The sequence below is a fragment of the Cydia splendana genome, chromosome 20 (genome assembly GCF_910591565.1).
Source record: "Cydia splendana chromosome 20, ilCydSple1.2, whole genome shotgun sequence".
Lineage (NCBI taxonomy): Eukaryota > Metazoa > Arthropoda > Insecta > Lepidoptera > Tortricidae > Cydia > Cydia splendana.
In genome coordinates this window covers 4,155,316-4,174,828 of record NC_085979.1, presented here as the reverse complement: position 1 = coordinate 4,174,828, position 19,513 = coordinate 4,155,316, and the positions used below count along the sequence as shown (strand labels likewise).

Genomic DNA, 19,513 nt, shown 5'->3' with positions numbered 1-19,513 from the left:
ATGAAACTTTGCATGTAGGATTTCATCAGGCATTTCAATAAACGCCTTAAGGATTTGCGGGCATGATCAACTGACGGTCTTCCAACCGCGATACAACCGGCTGACTATTTTTTCAATTCATGATAGCATCTAATCTATCATCTGACAAAGTATCACGCGGGAGGCGATGACTGACGATATTTGCTCCTGGCCCGCGGTCTATCTTCCCTGTCAGCGCTCAAGCAAATCCAAATAATACTGCTTCTCAATTCTACTCTTAAACTCTTTGAACAGCCCCGTGTCCTCCGGCGGTTCCGTCGGCGCCAACTCCAAATCCATCTTCAAAGTATCATATATCCTCTCTGTAGCCCTCTGAGGAAGAGGTTTCGGGTGTAAAAGCAACTCTTCGGCCGCCTTTATCCTTATTCTCTCCCATAATAACTGCTGTCTTTTGCTAAATTGTGTATTTGCAGGGTTCACTAAGTCGAAACGCTTTCTAAATTTCTCGTTTTTTATTAACTTACTGACAGATTCTAAGACCAAATCTCTGCTGTTTTTATCTTTTTCACTTATTCTCTTGTTGATTATAATATCCTTTAGTTTAGCAGATCTGACTAATCTTGATTTGGGTTGCGTTATATTATGCGCTATCGTAGATTTTATATTCACTGATTCTAATACTAAATCCCTGTTGTTTTTATCCTTTTCGTCTATTCTCTTGTTGATTATAATATCCTTTATGGCAGATCTGACTAATCTTGATTTGGGTTGCGTTATATTATGCGCTATCGTAGATTTTATATTCACTGATTCTAATACTAAATCTCTGTTATTTTTATCCTTTTCGTTTATTCTCTTTTTGATGATGATATCCTTTAGTTTGGCAGGTCTGACTAATCTTGATTTGCGTTGCGTTATATTATGCGCTATCGTAGATTTTATATTCACTGATTCTAATACTAAATCTCTGTTGTTTTTATCCTTTTCATCTATTCTCTTGTTGATTATAATATCATTTATGGCAGTTCTGACTAATCTTGATTTGGGTTGCTTTATATTTTGCACTGTCGTAGATTCTATATTCACTGATTCTAATACTAATTCTCTGTTGTTTTTATCCTTTTCGTCTATTCTCTTGTTGATTATGATATCCTTTATGGCAGATCTGAACTTACGTATTTGCGATGGATTTTGCGCTGTCGTAGATTTTATATTCACTGATTCTAATACTAAAGCTCTGTTGTTTTTATCCTTTTCGTTTATTCTCTTTTTGATGATGATATCCTTTAGTTTAGCAGATCTGACTAATCTTGATTTGGGTTGCGTTATATTATGCGCTATCGTAGATTTTATATTCACTGATTCTAATACTAAATCCCTGTTGTTTTTATCCTTTTCGTCTATTCTCTTGTTGATTATAATATCCTTTATGGCAGATCTGACTAATCTTGATTTGGGTTGCGTTATATTATGCGCTATCGTAGATTTTATATTCACTGATTCTAATACTAAATCTCTGTTATTTTTATCCTTTTCGTTTATTCTCTTTTTGATGATGATATCCTTTAGTTTGGCAGGTCTGACTAATCTTGATTTGCGTTGCGTTATATTATGCGCTATCGTAGATTTTATATTCACTGATTCTAATACTAAATCTCTGTTGTTTTTATCCTTTTCATCTATTCTCTTGTTGATTATAATATCATTTATGGCAGTTCTGACTAATCTTGATTTGGGTTGCTTTATATTTTGCACTGTCGTAGATTCTATATTCACTGATTCTAATACTAATTCTCTGTTGTTTTTATCCTTTTCGTCTATTCTCTTGTTGATTATGATATCCTTTATGGCAGATCTGACTAATCTTGACTTACGTATTTGCGATGGATTTTGCGCTGTCGTAGATTTTATATTCACTGATTCTAATACTAAAGCTCTGTTGTTTTTATCCTTTTCGTTTATTCTCTTTTTGATGATGATATCCTTTAGTTTGGCAGGTCTGACGAATCTTGATTTGCGTTGCGTTATATTATGCGATGTCGTAGATTTTGTATTCACTGATTCTAATACTAAAACTCTATTGTTTTTATCCTCTTCGTTTCTCTTGTTGATAATATCCTTTAGTTTGGCAGATCCGACTACTCTTGCCTTGGGTTGCGTTGTATTATGCGCTGTCGTAGATTTTGTATTCACTGATTCTAATACTAAAACTCTATTGTTTTTATCCTCTTCGTTTCTCTTGTTGATAATATCCTTTAGTTTGGCAGATCCGACTACTCTTGCCTTAGGTTGCGTTGTATTATGCGCTGTCGTAGATTTTGTATTCACTGATTCTAATACTAAAACTCTATTGTTTTTATCCTCTTCGTTTCTCTTGTTGATAATATCCTTTAGTTTGGCAGATCCGACTACTCTTGCCTTGGGTTGCGTTGTATTATGCGCTGTCGTAGATTTTATACCCTTCATTGTCTTTTGAGGTTCGGTAACCAACCTTTTATTAAATTCATCAGTTTTAGGTTTAACATTGTCAGTCTTGTTTAATGGTATTACACTTGACATGATCTTATGAACTAAATCTGAAGCAGATATAGTTAAATATGGACTTCCTGCTTCTTGTTTCTTTTGTTTCTGTTCTATTTTAATTTTCTTTTTAAGCATCGGTTTGAGAACATCAAATACTACATGTTTATTATCTACAAATCTCGATGGTTTTCTTGAAACACAAATAGTTTGTCTTCTTGTGTTGTTTAGATTATGTTTTAGTTTTAACATGTTATCAAGCTGGACTGTAACTTGGGAAGAGCTTCTGGGGTTTTTATATACTTTAGTTTTAGTCCGATATTGGGACAGTATATGGGTTAGCTCGTCAGATAGTGAGCCGGCCGATATCGAGTGTAATGAGAAGACTGACACCTGAAACAAGACTGAAGTTATAGCCTTCTCTACTTAACATCATTGAACTATTATTACTAAAGCCTGACCAGGAATATATGATCACGCGCCATGTTGCGGAATTTTCCTGGAACGATTTTTTTCATGATATACTGTTACGTGATCTGAGAATAACTGCGCCCTCTTATTACAATACAATACAATACAATAATTTATTCATAAAACCAATACAATTTTACACGTCATATTATTCGGTACATTACTATTCTATATTTATAATACATTATTTTACATAATACATTTCATTATTAAAATTAAGCAAGAAGTGCATACATTATTATAAATTCACCTATTCGAAGAATTCATTCAATGAATAGTAGGCAGCAGAGACTAGGTATTTTTTAAGTTTGAGTACGAATGTGTTATTGCTATTCGCAGTTTTTATGTCTTCAGAGACTCGGTTGTAGATTTTCGGGCCAATTGTGTGCAGACATTTTCTAGATTTAGCTAGCCGTGTGCGTGGTGGACGGAGTTCGTGGCGGTGCCTAAAGTTGTATTTGGGTTCCTCACCATTAGACCGGAACTGTTCGAAATTAAACCTTACCTGTTTGGCTACCTCTAGGATATAAAGGCAGGGTAATGTTAGGACTTTGTTACTGGTGAACAGTTCTTTGGCTGGGTGGTCCCATTTGACACCGGCGACTACACGAATTGCACGCTTCTGTAGTTTAAATACCCTTTCGCGCTCCGCGGCGTCACCCCATAGGTCTATTCCATACGTTAATAACGAGTGGAAATAGCCAAAGTAAGCTTTCTTGACATTGTCGGGGTGCAGACTTTGGCGCAACCTTGTGAGCGCGAAGCAAGCGGCAGCGAGCCGGTCACACAGAGAATCGATATGTGGTCCCCATGTTAGACCGGAGTCGAATGTAAGGCCTAAATATTTTACCTGGTCAACTTGTGGGACTAGCATTCCATTACAAGTGATGTTTAGGTTGTGCTCTCAGGCCAAAATGGACAATATTAGTTTTATCTATATTAAGGGACATACCGTTTGCCGTGAACCACGCCGCGACTTGCCGCATCACTCTGCCCAGTTTTAATATTAGCTGTTCCTGGTTCTCAGCTGCAACAATCACACAGCCGTCGTCGGCAAAAAGGACGAACTCCGCTTCATTTGATGCTTCTGAGAAGTCATTCATAAGAATGAGAAACAGGTTATTTCCCATTATGGAGCCTTGGGGTACGGCACAATTTCCCAGGTCGAGCAGTTCTGATCGTTCACCCTTAACCGACGTTAGTTGTTTACGACCCTGGAGAAAAGATGCGATCATGTGGTGTAGTTTACCTGCTACACCATAGTGGTCCAGTTTTGCTAGGAGGAGCGGGTGATGCACGAGCTCGAAGGCACGGGAGAGGTCACAGAATATGGCCGCAACCTGTCGTTTTGCCTCTATGTGACTTAATACTTTTAGATGAACGTCTCGGGCTGCATCGATGGTAGAACGGCCTGGCTGGTAAGCATATTGTTGTTTATTCAATAGGTTGTTTTTATTAAAGTGCGACATGATAACATCACTTAGAACGCGTTCAAAAATTTTAGAAAACGTAGGTATTAGAGATATGGGTCTAAAATGTTTGAGTTTGTCCATTTCACCCTTACCTTTATAGATTGGCTGAACTTTTACATTTTTTAAGGTAGTGGGATAGACTCCACAGTTTAAACAGTTATTAAATAAATCGCACAATATACTAAAAAGGAATTGCGGCGCTATATCTAAGAATTTTGTATTCATGTCATTGATATCTTGAGAACATTTTCGTTTGATTTTTTGTGCTACTTTAATCACCTGTTGGAGCGAAAACGGTTCGGTGTTTATAATGTGTGCATGTCTGATTATATACTTACTTAGATAAGCCAGTGCAGTAGGGATGTTAGTGTGCGTAATGACACTCTTATTGGCGTTCACATAGAACCGGTTTAGTTATTGACAATAATCATATATTACTGGTCAGGCTTTACACGTACAGAACCGGCACAGAGAACCAATATTTTTCACACCACCTATTCGGAAAAGAGCTTTTTCTTCCCTGCTAGGAGGGATCAAAGTGGCACTTTTCCTCCCTGCTAGGAGGGATCAAAGTGACACTTTTCTGTTCTAGCACATTATTTTTACATTTTTTTGCACATTATTTTTTTAGCTTAAATAATCTGTTTAAGCATCAGATTGAATCAACACTAAGATTTTTTTATTTTCCTCATAGTTAATGTGAAAAGGAGTATGTGTCACACGGTATCAAAATTATTTCGTCTTGGGCGTTAACACTTGAATCCCTCATTACGCTCAGGATTCTTTTGTAGAATCCGTCGCTTCATTCAGGATTCAATGTACGCCCTTGACGGAAATATATCATTTTTATCCCTTGTAACACAAACTACTATTGTGCTTTGGAGACGTCATGGCTGTCATTTTCTGTACGAAACAGTATGCCTATTTTTGCGGGGGAGGGGACGTCAAATGTATTGCTATTTCTACATGATTTGTACGTTACGTACCTACATACAAAATCACAATTGTGCAAGTTTTTCGGCAGAGGGGTAAGCTCTTAAAGGCGACTCCAGTTATTAAATGCTCTAAGATTTTATGCCATGAGTTGTTGCCGGTCGACAACAAACTATGGAAGCGGAGCATAAATCTCGCGACCAGTAGCGGATTTTCTTTAAGGCCCAGTAGGCCCGGGCCTAGGGCGACAAGATATAAGGGGCAGCAGCAAGGCGGCAGTTGATAGATGGGAGCTGAGAAAGGCGGCTAGTAGTTACTACAGGGCCTGGGGCCTAGGGTGGCCAACACTGCATATCCGCCACTGCTCGCGACCTAAACGCGTAAGCGCCATGAATTTCATTGGACAATGGTAGGTACTGAAATTAAATTCTTTGACTTTACTTTGATAAAGGAACGTCAACATTGTAAGGTCCTATTCTACTCAAGGCTATATTTTCACCTCTAAAGTTCATATCATCATCATCATTGGCCACATCATCTGTTGTAGATGTTTGTTGCGGCGCTTGTGTGTTTATGGGGTCCCGCATCGCCGTTGATGGCTATAAAGTCCTATAGCAGCGCGGCATTTCTTGCCACATCGATCGCACACAAAACGCGAGTCCGCAGGAAAAAAGTTCATAATCGATTGTGTAATAGGTACAAACATTTGTACATAACGTCTCCAAGAGGTATAATTGTTGATGTATTATTTTCGAAGTGAAAACTTCTTTAGCGGCGCTGTGCACTTTTTGTGATGGGGATAAAATGTTAAACTCGCGACAGGTCACGTGACCGTAAGATACGTAAGACGGACACGTGACCTGATCGAAAAACTGTTACAATGTCATTGAGTTTTCACTTCTGCCGGCACTCCCGGAGTGCAACCCGTTGTTTTTTTTTGCTTGTATGTAAATTCTATGTTGACGTGTAAAAGTGCCCTTGTGGCCCATTTACTGAATAAATGTTGAAGTTGAAGCTAAAACTGTGAAATGTGGCTAAATAAGCAAATGAAATGTATACGTACCAATATCCATACAGCTAATAATCCCTCCATTATCTCCACTCAGGTACCTTTATTAGGCTTTATTTATTACTTTTATTACCTTTTCACTTAAACCATAATTGTTCTTCCTAAATAATAAGTTTTGCTTTAGCACGGTTTAAACCCACGAAAATTCGAATAGTTACCCAATTGCCAAAAGTTATGTTAGGTTATGTTTTATTTTTTCAGGTTTGTAAAAGTTATATTGCGTGGTTCAACTATCCAACGTTATCGAACGCGGAATAAAATACAATGGATTTTATCAACAGTTTTATACGCAATAGCATTATTCATCAAACTATAGCTATTGTTTAGTACTACGTGTTTTTTTAAACAATAATGTTATGAAAATAATAACACGTAACATTCCTTTCTGATTATAAATATAAATACTTAAAATATTAATTTGACTATAGGTAGGTGAGTCCACTGTTTCTCGGTTTTTAGGGTTCCGTACCCAAAGGGTAAAACGGGACCCTATTACTAAGACTCCGCTGTCCGTCCGTCCGTCCGTCTGTCACCAGGCTGTATCTCGTGATCTGTGATAGCTAGACAGCTGAAATTTTCACAGAAAGATCATTTCTGTTACCGCTATAACAACAAATACTAAAAACAGAATAAAATAAAGATTTAAGTGGGGCTCCCATACAACAAACGTGATTTTTGACCGAAGTTAAGCAACGTCGGGCGGGGTCAGTACTTGGATGGGTGACCGTTTTTATAGATAATGGTACGGAACCCTTCGAACTCGCACTTGGCCGGTTTTTTTTCTTGTGTTAGTATGTATAATTATTTGAAAAAAAAAAAACCGGAGAAGTGCGAGTCGGACTCGCCCAACGGCTCCGTACTTTGTCGTATTTGTTATAGCGGCAACAGAAATACATAATCTGTGAACATTTCAACTGTCTAACTATCACGGTTCATGAGATACAACCTAGTGACAGACAGACGGACAGTGGGCTCTTAGTAATAGCAAAGAGAATAGACAGTATAGAGGGGTCCTGTCATAGTAAATTTTGTAGTCACAGTAAATTTACTGCCATCTATCGACACACGACTAAAACTCAAAATGAAAACGTATAAAGTTATCAATAAAATGTATATATATGGATAAACGAATTATTATTTTTATATCATTTTGACCCATGTTCATTCACTGATATCTATGTGTTAAAATTGTTAAATATGAAACGGTGTCGTCACGCCATCTAGCCGACCATAGGCCAAGGTGTGTGCGCCATCTATCCGACAATAACTTTTTCTTGATTTCCGAGGCACGTTTTTTTATTAGACTTTATTCATCTTATACGAAGTTACATATGTCTTTGGTAATAGGGTCCCGGTTTTACCCTTTGGGTACGGAACCCTAAAGGGTCAATTTTTGACGAGGGTGTTTTTTCGACATTTGTATGGCAATTTTTTTATTTTTGGAAAAACTGATTTATAATCGTTTCGGGGAGGATTCTTAACAACAAAAAATATACTGTACGAGGCACCTCTCTACTCTTTATAGTTAGCTAGATATGGACGTTTAAAGATCGACATTTGTATGGCACTATTTAGCCATTTGTAAGGCGCTTTTGACATGTAGGTATATGGCATGTTTTCGACTTTGTATGGCAGTATTAAAATTTATATGCCACTATTTATTATTTTTGTGGCATTTATAAGACCCTGACGACATTTGTATGGCACCTTTTCGACATTTGTATGGCACTATGTCGACATTTGTATGCCACAATCGACATATGTACGGTCAAAATAGCCGTATAAATGTCGCTAATAATATTTTTTTGCGATATTTCCTACACAATACAACCTATTCACTTATTTATTTTACTATATATTTCAATACTATATTTGCAATTATTATTATAAAATATACACATTTTTATTTCGACTGTGGATGTACTGACCAACTAGGGATGTACCGACTAGTCGCCGACTAGTCGGTAAAGCCGACTATCCGGCCACATTTGTAGTCGGCGATTAGTCGGCGACTAGTCGGCAAAAATGGCCGATTAGTCGGCACTTTATTAGTGAAAGAAAAACAGAAAAAAAGAAATCTAATTGACCGTTTGATCGTTATCGTGTTGGTGGGCTGGTGTTTTCCTCTACAGGTAGATCTCAACTGATTCTTCTGTAATTTCATGTGCAAGTTCGATCGATGTTTTAGGGTTCCGTACCCAAAGGGTAAAACGGGACCCTATTACTAAGACTTCGCTGTCCGTCCGTCCGTCCGTCCGTCCGTCCGTCCGTCTGTCACCAGGCTGTATCTCACGAACCGTGATAGCTAGACAGTTGAAATTTTCACAGATGATGTATTTCTGTTGCCGCTACAAATACTAAAAACAGAATAAAATAAAGATTTAAATGGGGCTCCCATACAACAAACGTGATTTTTGACCAAAGTTAAGCAACGTCGGGAGTGGTCAGTACTTGGATGGGTGACCGTTTTTTTTTTGCATTTTTTTTTATATGGTACGGAACCCTTCGTGCGCGAGTCCGACTCGCACTTGCCCGATTTTTTTTTTATTATTATTCCGTTTTTGTTTTTTTTTTAATGGTGTAGCCATGAGGAACTATTAATGTTATTGCAAAATGTAGAGACTTAGTCAGGGCACGTTGCTAAAGTCAGACCGTGAAAAGTCTGCAGCGATTTTGATAGCCCACGCAGTGCAAGTGTCATTTTAAACGTCAAACTTCTATGAAATTATGACGTATAAATAACACTTACACTGCGTGGGCTATCAAATCCGCTGCAGACTTTTCTTGGTGCGACTCTAGTAAAGACGCTGACCACAGGGGATAGGTTCTTAACTGGCGACTACGTACGGGAAATAGGGCTTTGGAAATACCTCCTACAAGCTGTACTGACGGTCTGCTCAGGAACGCAAAATAAAAGAACTAAAGACAGAAATTGAACGAGGATTTTTGTGATAGGTCTTTGAACCTGTAGATAAGACCTTTTAGCCAAGCTAAATTATAATGAATAGCGCAACCAAAGGAGCATAACTATTGTTTTTCACCTGAACTTAACGAAACTAATGATCTGGCCGACTAGCCGACTAGTCGGCCGACTAATCGGCCATTCGAGCGCCTATTCGTCGGCTAGCAGGCTAGTCGGCCAAATCAATAGTCGGTACATCAGCCAGCAGCAATGTCATTGTAGTCGTACCAAAATATATCGAAAGAGATTCGTACCTGTTTTTATATAAATTAAACTGTTTCCGCGTCCACACTTGATGGCAATCGACGCCCAACTAACCGCACTATTGCGTCGTAAATTTAATCTAACCGTTATTCAATAGACAAAGAAGATTTTATGGGGTATCTTTAAGTCATAACAAAACAAGTGCCGCGCGGGACAACGATACAAAGGCTGCCCTTGTTTTATTAAATAACGCATTAATTACCCGACTACGGCAACGCAAAAGGAGGGTTATGGTTTTGACCGGTATGTATGTGGGTATGTATGTATGTATCTTCATCTGTTCCCTCATAACTTCTAAAGTACTCATTATAATTTGACAAACGATGTGTCATTCGCCTCTTCTTAAGTGTCCGCTGGTTATAGGCTATATGACGTCACAAAAAAATGAACACACCGCCCTCTAGAGGTCATAAAGTCACGAACCAAAAAAATAAAAATAAGTAATGATGACGTTTTGTATATCATTTGAAAGAGCTCAATTAGCCAATTTCAAATATATACATATTGTTAGCTTTTGCACCCGGCTTTACTTGCATGCACCCGATAAAACATTAATTTATCGGGTAGGTAATTCGAACTACGAATCTACGAGCGCTCTGGATTCTATCTATCCGCGTGTTACGCGACTACGGCGATAAAAGAAGGTTTTTGCAAAAGAAATTTGTTTGGCCGCTATATACATGGTGTTTTTTAAATGACCTGCAATATTTTATAACGTGTATAGGTATAGAAGTCCAGATCAGCCAAAATGTATGAAACAGCCAATTTTTTAACGAGATCGGTTTTGGTCCCATAGTAAAAGTTGCTTAGTATAATATTCACCTCGTATAATATTGCAGGACAGACTAAAATGCCTTTGCAGTGGTCAGGCGAAGCATACTGAAACGTACCTATGTGACGCACCGAACTCGATCCAAAAGACGCCCCCACACTAAAAGGGTCAGGCGTAGCCCCACGTACGAGGCTCGCTGTACGCGTTCCAAAGCCGGGCGCCTTCGGCGCCCTCATACGTGTTCCAGTGCCGGGCACCTTCGGTGCCCTCATGAATCAGAATCAGAATCAGAATCAAGCATTTTATTCGTGATAAACTTAAAACTAAGATTACATACAAGAGTATAACTAAAAACTAAATTATACTAATATAATATACTAAAAGAGTCGGGCGTAGCCCGACGTACGAGGCTCGCTGTACGCTTTCCAAAGCCGGGCGCCTTCAGCGCCCTCATACTAAAAGAGTCGGGCGTAGCCTGACGTACGAGGCACGCTGTACGCGTTCCAAAGCCGGGTGTCTTTGGCGCCCTCATACTAAAAGAGTCGGGCGTAGCCCGACGTACGAGGCTCGCTATACGCGTTCCAAAGCCGGGTGCCTTCGGCGCCCACATACTACAAGAGTCGGGCGTAGCCCGACGTATGAGGCACGCTGTAAGCGCTCCAAAGCCGGGCGCTGAAGGCGCCTCCATGCCAAAGGAGTCGGGCGTAGCCTGCGGCGCTCTGCGTGCATTTCTGCATCTACTGAGGACGCCCTCTCAAAAGTAATATAAAGTGACTTCAAATAGTTAGTAACAAAATCCTGACCACAAAATTAATTAATTAAAATATAAGTTCAAAAACTAAAACCCGACTACTGCAATTCGCGCTCTAAAAAGTATGAAACTAGATAGAATTCTTATCTGAAATTATCATACAGGAAATATTATAAGAGTTATAATTTTTTAAATAAAAATACTACGTAATATATTTTACTATTTTTTTATATATTTACAGAGATTCAGAGGATAGCCGTGGTCGTATGCCACTTTACCTTAAAGTTTATAATCGATCCTTTGAATATCTCTGTAAATATATAAAAAAAATAGTAAATTATATTACGTTGTATTTTTTTATTTAAGAAATGATAACTCTTATTATATTTCCTGTATGATAATTTCAGATAAGAATTCTATCTTGTTTCATACTTTTTAGAGCGCGAATTGCAGTAGTCGGGGTTTAGTTTTTGAACTTATATTTTTTATCAAAATGATTGAATCAATTCTCTAGAAAATGCTCTTTATAAAAATGCAAAGTTATTTATAATACGTGGCCTACATCCAAAGTTACGATTTTTTTATTGCTCTATGCCGCCACTGGGACACGCGAAAAAGCGCAAAATTCGCCGTTTTTGGAACTTCAAATACGATTTTGTCAGAAACAAATAATATTTAAGGTACAGTGTTAGGAACAACAAAATACTTTTTATTATACCAAGCGTCTTAACACATGTAGATACCTATAAGATTAATTTATAAGGTTCGATAAAAATAATACAGTATAATGAGTAACATAAAAAGATTAAAAACTAAATTTAAAAACTAAAATTAAAAACTACCTAAAATTAAAAACTAACTAAAATTAAAAACTACCTAAAATTAAAAACTAAACTAGGTACAGTTGTACATTATTTTTAAAGCTTATTATACATTGAACGAAAATATACACATACCCAGTCTTTTAATCCCATGGACTTCGAGTTTTAGCCGTGCGGGATAGCAAAAAATGCCTATTTGAAAATTGACCCTAAAACACTTACCGTCCATGTAAAGAAATAGTATTTATTATTTTTATTTATTCAGAGCACACTGTGTCCCACTGCTGGGCAAAGGCCTCCCCCCTCTTTTTCCACTCGTCAAAAATTATAAACAAAAATGGGTGTCCTATTTAGGTAAATTTGGCATGTTCAACCTTATAAACTAAAATAAATGTCATATATAGGCCCCGTGCATGAACTATAAGTAGGGTGCAGCATAGGAGCCGACAGATTTTTGGCGCGAGGCGTAAATATGTCGTTTATGCTTCCGATGTAGCCCACAAGATGGCAGAACCTACTATGCACAAGGAAACGTACCGACGAGTACGGTAGATGGTAGCACTTGCTTTGGCAATGTCGCAGTGTACATGTCCACATATGTTTCCGATTCAGGCCACAAGATGGCAGACCCTCCAACGCGCACGGTCCCTATAATAGGTACTAAGAAAAAGCCGGCTTGGTGGTCGAGGGGCTTAGGCACCTGCCGCGATAGCAGAGGACACTGGTTCGATTCCAGCCCAGAGTGCGTGCCAACATGCCAATCGCTTACGTTCCGTAGCGATCGAATCACAACTGTTACTGTCGCACTAATATGGAAGTGATAGAGAGACACAAAGCGTTTCGTTGTCGTAGCGATAGCGATTGTCACCTTGGCTAAGTCGGCAGGGTGCGTAGGCAACGTGCAATCGTTAACGCTTCGTAGCGAACGAAATACAACTGTCACTGTCGCACTAGTGTGGAAGAGTGATAGAGAGAGATGACTACGATACGCTACGGAGCGTTAACTATTGGGGTCAAACAGATCACTGTGTTATGTCTTTCCTGTAGACATACACAAGAGTTAAGGGCTATAAAGGTTAATTTTCTTATTTAACCCTTATCCACGTGAAAAGGTCCTCCTTTTATTTAAAGAACTATGATAAAATCATTACTTACATGCCCACAAGCTGTTAACTATTGCCCACAGGAGAGAAAACTAGTGTGTTATCGCGAACAATACATTTTTCTCTCCTGTGGGCAATAGTTAACAGCTTGTGGGCATGTAAGCAATGATTTTATCATAGTTCTCTAAATAAAAGGAGGACCTTTACACGTGGATAAGGGTTAAATAAGAAAATTAACCTTTATAGCCCTTAACTCTTGTGTATGTCTACAGGAAAGACATAACACAGTGATCTGTTTGACCCATTGGCAAGTTGGTTACGCGCCCTGGTTCTTGGTCACTTTTTCTTAGTATATGATATTTATTTCAGTTTATGGGGGTTTTCAGAAAAAATGGTACCATTTACTGTTTGTCGAAAAACCTCCTCCTCCTCCTTGCGTCGTTATCCTCAGTGCTGAGGGTCGTGACCTCCCCTCTGAATCACCTTCTCTCTCACAAATTCTCTCCATCTGGTTCTGTCCTTGGCGGTGTGGAGCCATGTGGACTGTGGAGTCAAGAGCGGTGCGGATCTGGTCGGACCAACGTATTGGACTGCGTCCACGTCCCGGCCTTTTCCCATCCACTTTGCCGGTCACAAAGAGCTTTTCGAGGCTGCCACCGTCTTTCCTTGCTATATGACCGAAGTACTCAAGGACTCTGCGTAGACATTCGGATGACAGCCGCGACGAGATCTTGAGTTCTCGCAGTATGGAGACGTTAGTCCGAAATGCTGTCCAGGGGATACGAAGCATCTAGTATATGGTATTTATTTCAGTTTATGGGGGTTTTCAGAAAAAATGGTACCGTTTACTGTTTGTCGAAAAACCATCAACTTTTGAGTTATCTAAATAAGTCTAAACTCAGAATCACGAGTACTATTGAATGAGACAAAGAAAAAAACTGTCCCCAGATTTTCATACAAATTTTGGGTGTCAGTTTTGTAACGGTCCATAGAAAATGTATGTGAAAATGCGTTACAAACTGAATTTTTTTATGACACAGGTTTTTTCTTTTTAGATCGATAGTCCTCATGATTCTGAGTAGAAATAACCCAAAAGTTGATGGAGTTTCGAAAAAAGTAAATGGTACACTTGTAAGTGAAAATTATAGTAGTGTTTCTACTCAAATAACACTAATTAAATTTTCAAAAATACTTTAATTTGTTCTAATACGTCCAAACTTTTCAAAAATGACAATCAAATGTCACTATTACTCATCGAAAATCGAACACATGTTTAAAGTATATAAAGAAATATGTACCCGTTAGCCTGGTAACTCTCGCGCCTCGATCTTCCTTTTTGCGATTTCGGTCCTAAGAGTCTCCTTGGCAGCCTTGTAGGTTTTATAAAGTACCTCCTCTTCCTCCGCAGTGTGTCGCCGACGCCTGCAGCGGGTGTAGGCCCGGCGAGCCTTGTTACTGGTGGTACGGAGAGCCGCGATCTCCTCCGACCACCAATACGGTTGCTTTCTTGGCAGATGATTCGAGCGAGGCATTGTTACCACACAGGTGTGGGTGGGAGAGATTTGGAAGAGAACTGCACGCTCCTCAGCCCCTATATAGTCAACAAAAAATACACATGTACAGTCAACAGCAGAAGTTGCTAAGCGGGCGAGGTGTTCAAAATTACCTTGACACGCTCTTATTCTCTTAACCTTTTCCACGCCGTGTCAAAGCTGTCACTCAGACGCCACGTCACCGAAGTGTCAAAACTGAAATTGAACTTTATGCATACGCGCGTAGGTCTATGTTGCTCTGTGGTATGTGACCGATTAATCCGTTTTTGGCGTTGGACCTGCGGTGCGGATATATCGGTCATTGGCGTCCAAAAGCTTAACAATATGGTCACGTCAAGATCATTTTGAACACCTCGCCCGCTTAGCAACTTCTGCTGCTGACTGTATAAGCAGTGGGGCGACACTCCTCCTTTCGGGCATCTCGGATTCGGCTCAGGATTGCTCCGAGCAACTATTAGGGTTGGCACAACTTGACGTCCCTTTGCGTGTACGACCACAGATAAGATAATGACTTGAATTTTGACAACCCTAAATAGCCGAAAAGAATAGTGCGATACATTAGAAAGAGACATCATGATTCGTCCGTGTATCGCTGTCAAACTTCGGTTTTGTAGGAAGTGTGTTTTCTGTACGGTAGTACTATTAATTATTCTGTCTGTGGTATCAGACATGTAAAGTCTAAGAAAAAAAAGTTTGACAGCTCAAGATGGCGCTGTACGGCGCCATTATTCTGTGATAAAGAATTTTAACTAATATGTTGTTTTGTGTTCTCGCAATCGGTCGTTACGTCTACACCTGTAGTCGCACTGTTTACACGCGTACGGCTTCTCACCAGTGTGTATCATCTTGTGCAGGTGCATGCTCGCTCTTATGCAGCTTTTGTAGTCGTAGTAGCTACATTCATAAGGCTTTTCACCTGTGTGTATCCTTTGATATTCTTCTAAGTGTGATTTAACTCTTCACTTGTAATCACAATGACAACACTTATATTTAAGTTTCTCTCCTATGTGTACCTTTTGGTGATCTAGTAGTTGTTGTTCCTGAATGCATTCGTAATTGCATTTGGTACATTTAAAACATTTCGCTTCAGTATGTTTCCTCTGGTGACGTTGTAGGTTTGCATTATCTCTGCTCTTGTAGTCACAGTACTTACATGGCTTTTCACCTGTGTGTGTCAACTGGTGACGTTGTAGCTCTCGTGGCCGACAGCATTCATAATGACAATTACTACAGCTGTAAGGCTTTTCACCGGTGTGTATCATTTCATGTGCCTGAAAATGACTTTTTTGTCGATTTTTGTAACTGCAGTGCCGGCAACTCCAAAGATTTTTGTTTGCGTGTCTCTTCAAATGAGTTTCCAAAATTTTTTTGTCAACTGTTATATACTCACATTCGGCATGTATACATGAAATACGTAGCACCATGCTTGCTTTTCTTGTGCTCTAATATTTTGTTTGGAATGTAGAAACATTCCAAAAGAAATTTCTCCTATTCCAAAGACCACAAAGAAATTGTATGGAAATTAAGTGAGCCGTTTTTTTATGCTTGGTTAAAGCATAAAAATGGTTAAAGTACAATTGTTTAGGTAGCGTTTACCGCAGTGTTCGCAGGCGTATGATTTCCTTTCCCAGTGAGGAATGTCTGCTGATGGTTTTGCTCTGGCGCGGACGGACACGGAGTCGGGCCCTGGACACAAACATGAACCAATTAAGTTGGACCAACTGCCAAACGACATAGTTATTTCTACCTACATAAAAGGTATTGACCTATTAAAAGGTCTCCGACTGAGTAGTGGTTCCGGCCCAAGCATAATTAGACTTTTAACTTATACGCGCCCAATGACCTTTTAAAAGGTCTACAACTTTAAGCTGTCATAAAAATTCAAATTTACCGCGTTCAATACGCATACGTTCAGATCAGTTTTGAATCACAGATCAGATGATCTGTCAGTTTTGAAGTAATATCCAAAACAATGACGAGGGGTCGAGGACGTGGTAATTTAATCGATGATTTTCTTGGCTATCTCGGCAGATTCCTTGTGTATTTTTGTTGTAAATGGTGTCTAATATGTTCGTCTTTGTTTTACCACATTTAACTTTTACTTTTAATCAATATTCATGTAAATACAACAATTAACATTTTATAAGACCTATAGGAAGGCATGTAAGTCGTAATATATTTAAGGTTTTTTTATAGGTCTACGGGCTTTAACCGCTATATTGGGTTGGTTTGCATTGGATATGCTGTTTGTTTAACGATTAAAATTTGAATTTAATAAAGTATTTAATTTTTAAAGTCTTTTTGAAAAGTTTTGTAGTTACTTTTGGCAAAAATATTTAAAAATTCATATATTAAAATAAGATGGTAGTAATTAGTAGCTATAGGATTTTAATAGGTCTGCGGGCGGTTACCCTATTTTTATAAAAATATAGGTAGATAGGTCATTTTCCCAGTTTATTCGTTTCCCACTGCTTGTGTAGAATTGAATATTCACTGTATTTTTATAATCCAATAGTCAAAGTAAGATAATATGCTGCTTGTGGCTAATATTATTGTTAGCATGTGGCAAAGGTAGTAATTTTTTTTATGTAATAATATTTTACATGAAATGCGTTATTTAATTCTGATATATTTAAAATATGTTACAGAAGCGGGGTAAATCAACGTAATGGTACATTAATTATTTGAATAAATTCAGAAATACAGAATCTAAGAAAAACAACTTTGTTGAGGTAGCGGCCCAGAGACCTATAAAAAAGACATCGAATTTCGGTGTTTCTTTGGTTTCTTAACCTTCTACTGTTACCCCTTATGATGCTAAAAAAATTTCACGTCCATAATAATTATAATGCTTTGACAATGTAATCATACGTCTTTGGCCATGTGAACCTAAAAAAAGGCCTCTGGGCTAGTATCCCATCTTTGACGAAAAAATTCTGGGCGGCAGGAGGATATATACTTAAATAAACTAAACTATTGTTTTATCACGCAGAAACGTCTGTGAGCGTTACTACAATTTTTTAAATTAAAGGAAAAAAGAAAGGAAAAAGGAAGGAGGAAGGAAAAAGGAAGGAGGAAAGGAAAGAATGAGTCGCAGGTTCTAGTCCTGTCGCAGGTGTAAATTTTCCATTTTTCCTTTAATTCAAATTTTGTTAATAATCTTGTAGGGTAATTCGCCAGTAAATGGCCACCCCAAACTAAAAATGTTCTCTATTCAGCTATAATTATAATTCATTTTAGTATAAGGTGGACAGTTATTGAAACCTTATATCTACTAAAATGAATTCTGTTTATAGGTGAGAATTCATATTTAGTTAATAATTACCCTACTAAGTGCACTAAAACTGAATGAAGCTTTAATTTTTTTTATGAAATATGATGCAGACGATCAGACGAATCGCCTGATGGAAAGCGATAACCGTCGCCCATGGACACCCGGAACACCAGAGAGGTTGTAAGTGCGTTGCCGGAGTACTCTCTTTTCTTGAAGGTTGCGAACTTTGTTTGTTACACAGTGGTTTTAAGTGACCCTACTGATAAATAATTTGTTAGTTACACTACAAGGACGTGCTCAAACGGCATCTGAGCGCTTGCGCCATCGACCCTGAGCGTTGGGAGGAGCTTGCTGGAAGGTCATCTTGGCGTGCTACCATCCATAACGGTCTCAAAATGTTTGAGGATAACCGCCTCACAAGCTTAGACACTTACGCCAAGTACGGAAAGAGAGACCTAAGCCCTCCTACGTGTACAAGCCTCCTACGTGTTCGTCAACGGGTGACTGAGGAAAAACTACACTGTGCAAAACCTACCCACTTACAAAATAATGAACCATCATAAACTATACATTTTAAGGCCAGTTATACACGCAGAATTGGTTCATAAGGCTAGTTCTACATTACAACGTCTACTACTATTTCATCGTCGCCCATGGGCATAATATGACATTGTCACCCAACTTACATATGTATGTAAAGTTTGAGCTCAATCAAATAATGGGACATAGCTCTAATTTAGGGCACATGCAAACAGTCTTTTTAACACACTTTGGGAACGTCGCGTATGTAGGTGTGCAAAGGTTTGCCGCCGCGTTTAACTTGAGTGCGAATCGCGTTTGTACCGGTACAAACGCGCGTCGACGGCGCGTTAAAATCAATGATGACGTGTAAAAGTGCCCTTGTGGCCTATTTGCTGAATAAATGTTGATGTTTGATGATGTTGATGTTTGATGTTAAAAAAACGCTGTGTGCATAGGCCTTTAGCTTGCATGATTTGACCCAAAACATATACTACTAGCTTCTAAAGAAGAAACTACTAACTTATCTTACTGTTAACATCCATCATACTTAAAACATAAACGCATCCCTACAATAAGAATTACGGTTCGAAATCGAATGACTAGAAAGGAATGTCAAATGATTAAAGGGTGGTGGTTGGCGGTGGTGGTTGATAGTAAAACTTAGTTTAAACAGAAATCACGCAAAAAAAGTTTAATTTTTTATCAATGCAATGCTAAAATAACGTTTTTTGCGTGATTTCTGTATAAAACAAAGTTTTACTATCAATTTAGCGCAAATAAACATTTGAAAGTAGACAGATGCGCACATATTTATGTAGTAATAGTGTGTACTTAATTAGTAGTAATTACTTAATATAACACAATTGTTTTTTATATGGAAAGCGAACCACCTTAAGTCGGCAAATTCTCTCTACAAAGTTTAGCAAGAAGGAACAGATATAACATTAGATAAACGTTTAAAATTAAATTATATAAGTACTTACATAACATATCAAACACAGAGTCATTTTCTGGTTCCACATCAAAAAGTTCATTCTTAACAGGCTC

General features: G+C 38.5%; 1 protein-coding gene across 1 annotated transcript; it reads right to left on the bottom strand.

The window, feature by feature from the left end:
• Positions 1-210: 210 nt before the first annotated feature.
• LOC134800666 (uncharacterized) lies at positions 211-6,683 on the bottom strand. Its single transcript, XM_063773148.1, has 2 exons — positions 6,439-6,683; positions 211-2,892 (listed from the first exon to the last, which is right to left on the bottom strand). Exons 1-2 carry the CDS (start codon positions 6,466-6,468, stop codon positions 211-213), a joined length of 2,712 nt encoding a protein of 903 aa, XP_063629218.1. The 5' UTR covers positions 6,469-6,683.
• Between the last annotated feature and the right edge of the window lie 12,830 nt (positions 6,684-19,513).

What these genes read in the sequence shown, in the direction of transcription:
- LOC134800666 (XM_063773148.1), bottom strand. Translation starts at nt 6,468, where the DNA reads ATGGAGGGATTATTAGCTGTATGGATATTG. An exon ending in TATTAGCTGTATGGATATTG is followed by an intron (nt 2,893 to 6,438) that starts GTACGTATACAT and finishes GTCTTGTTTCAG; the next exon opens with GTGTCAGTCTTCTCATTACA.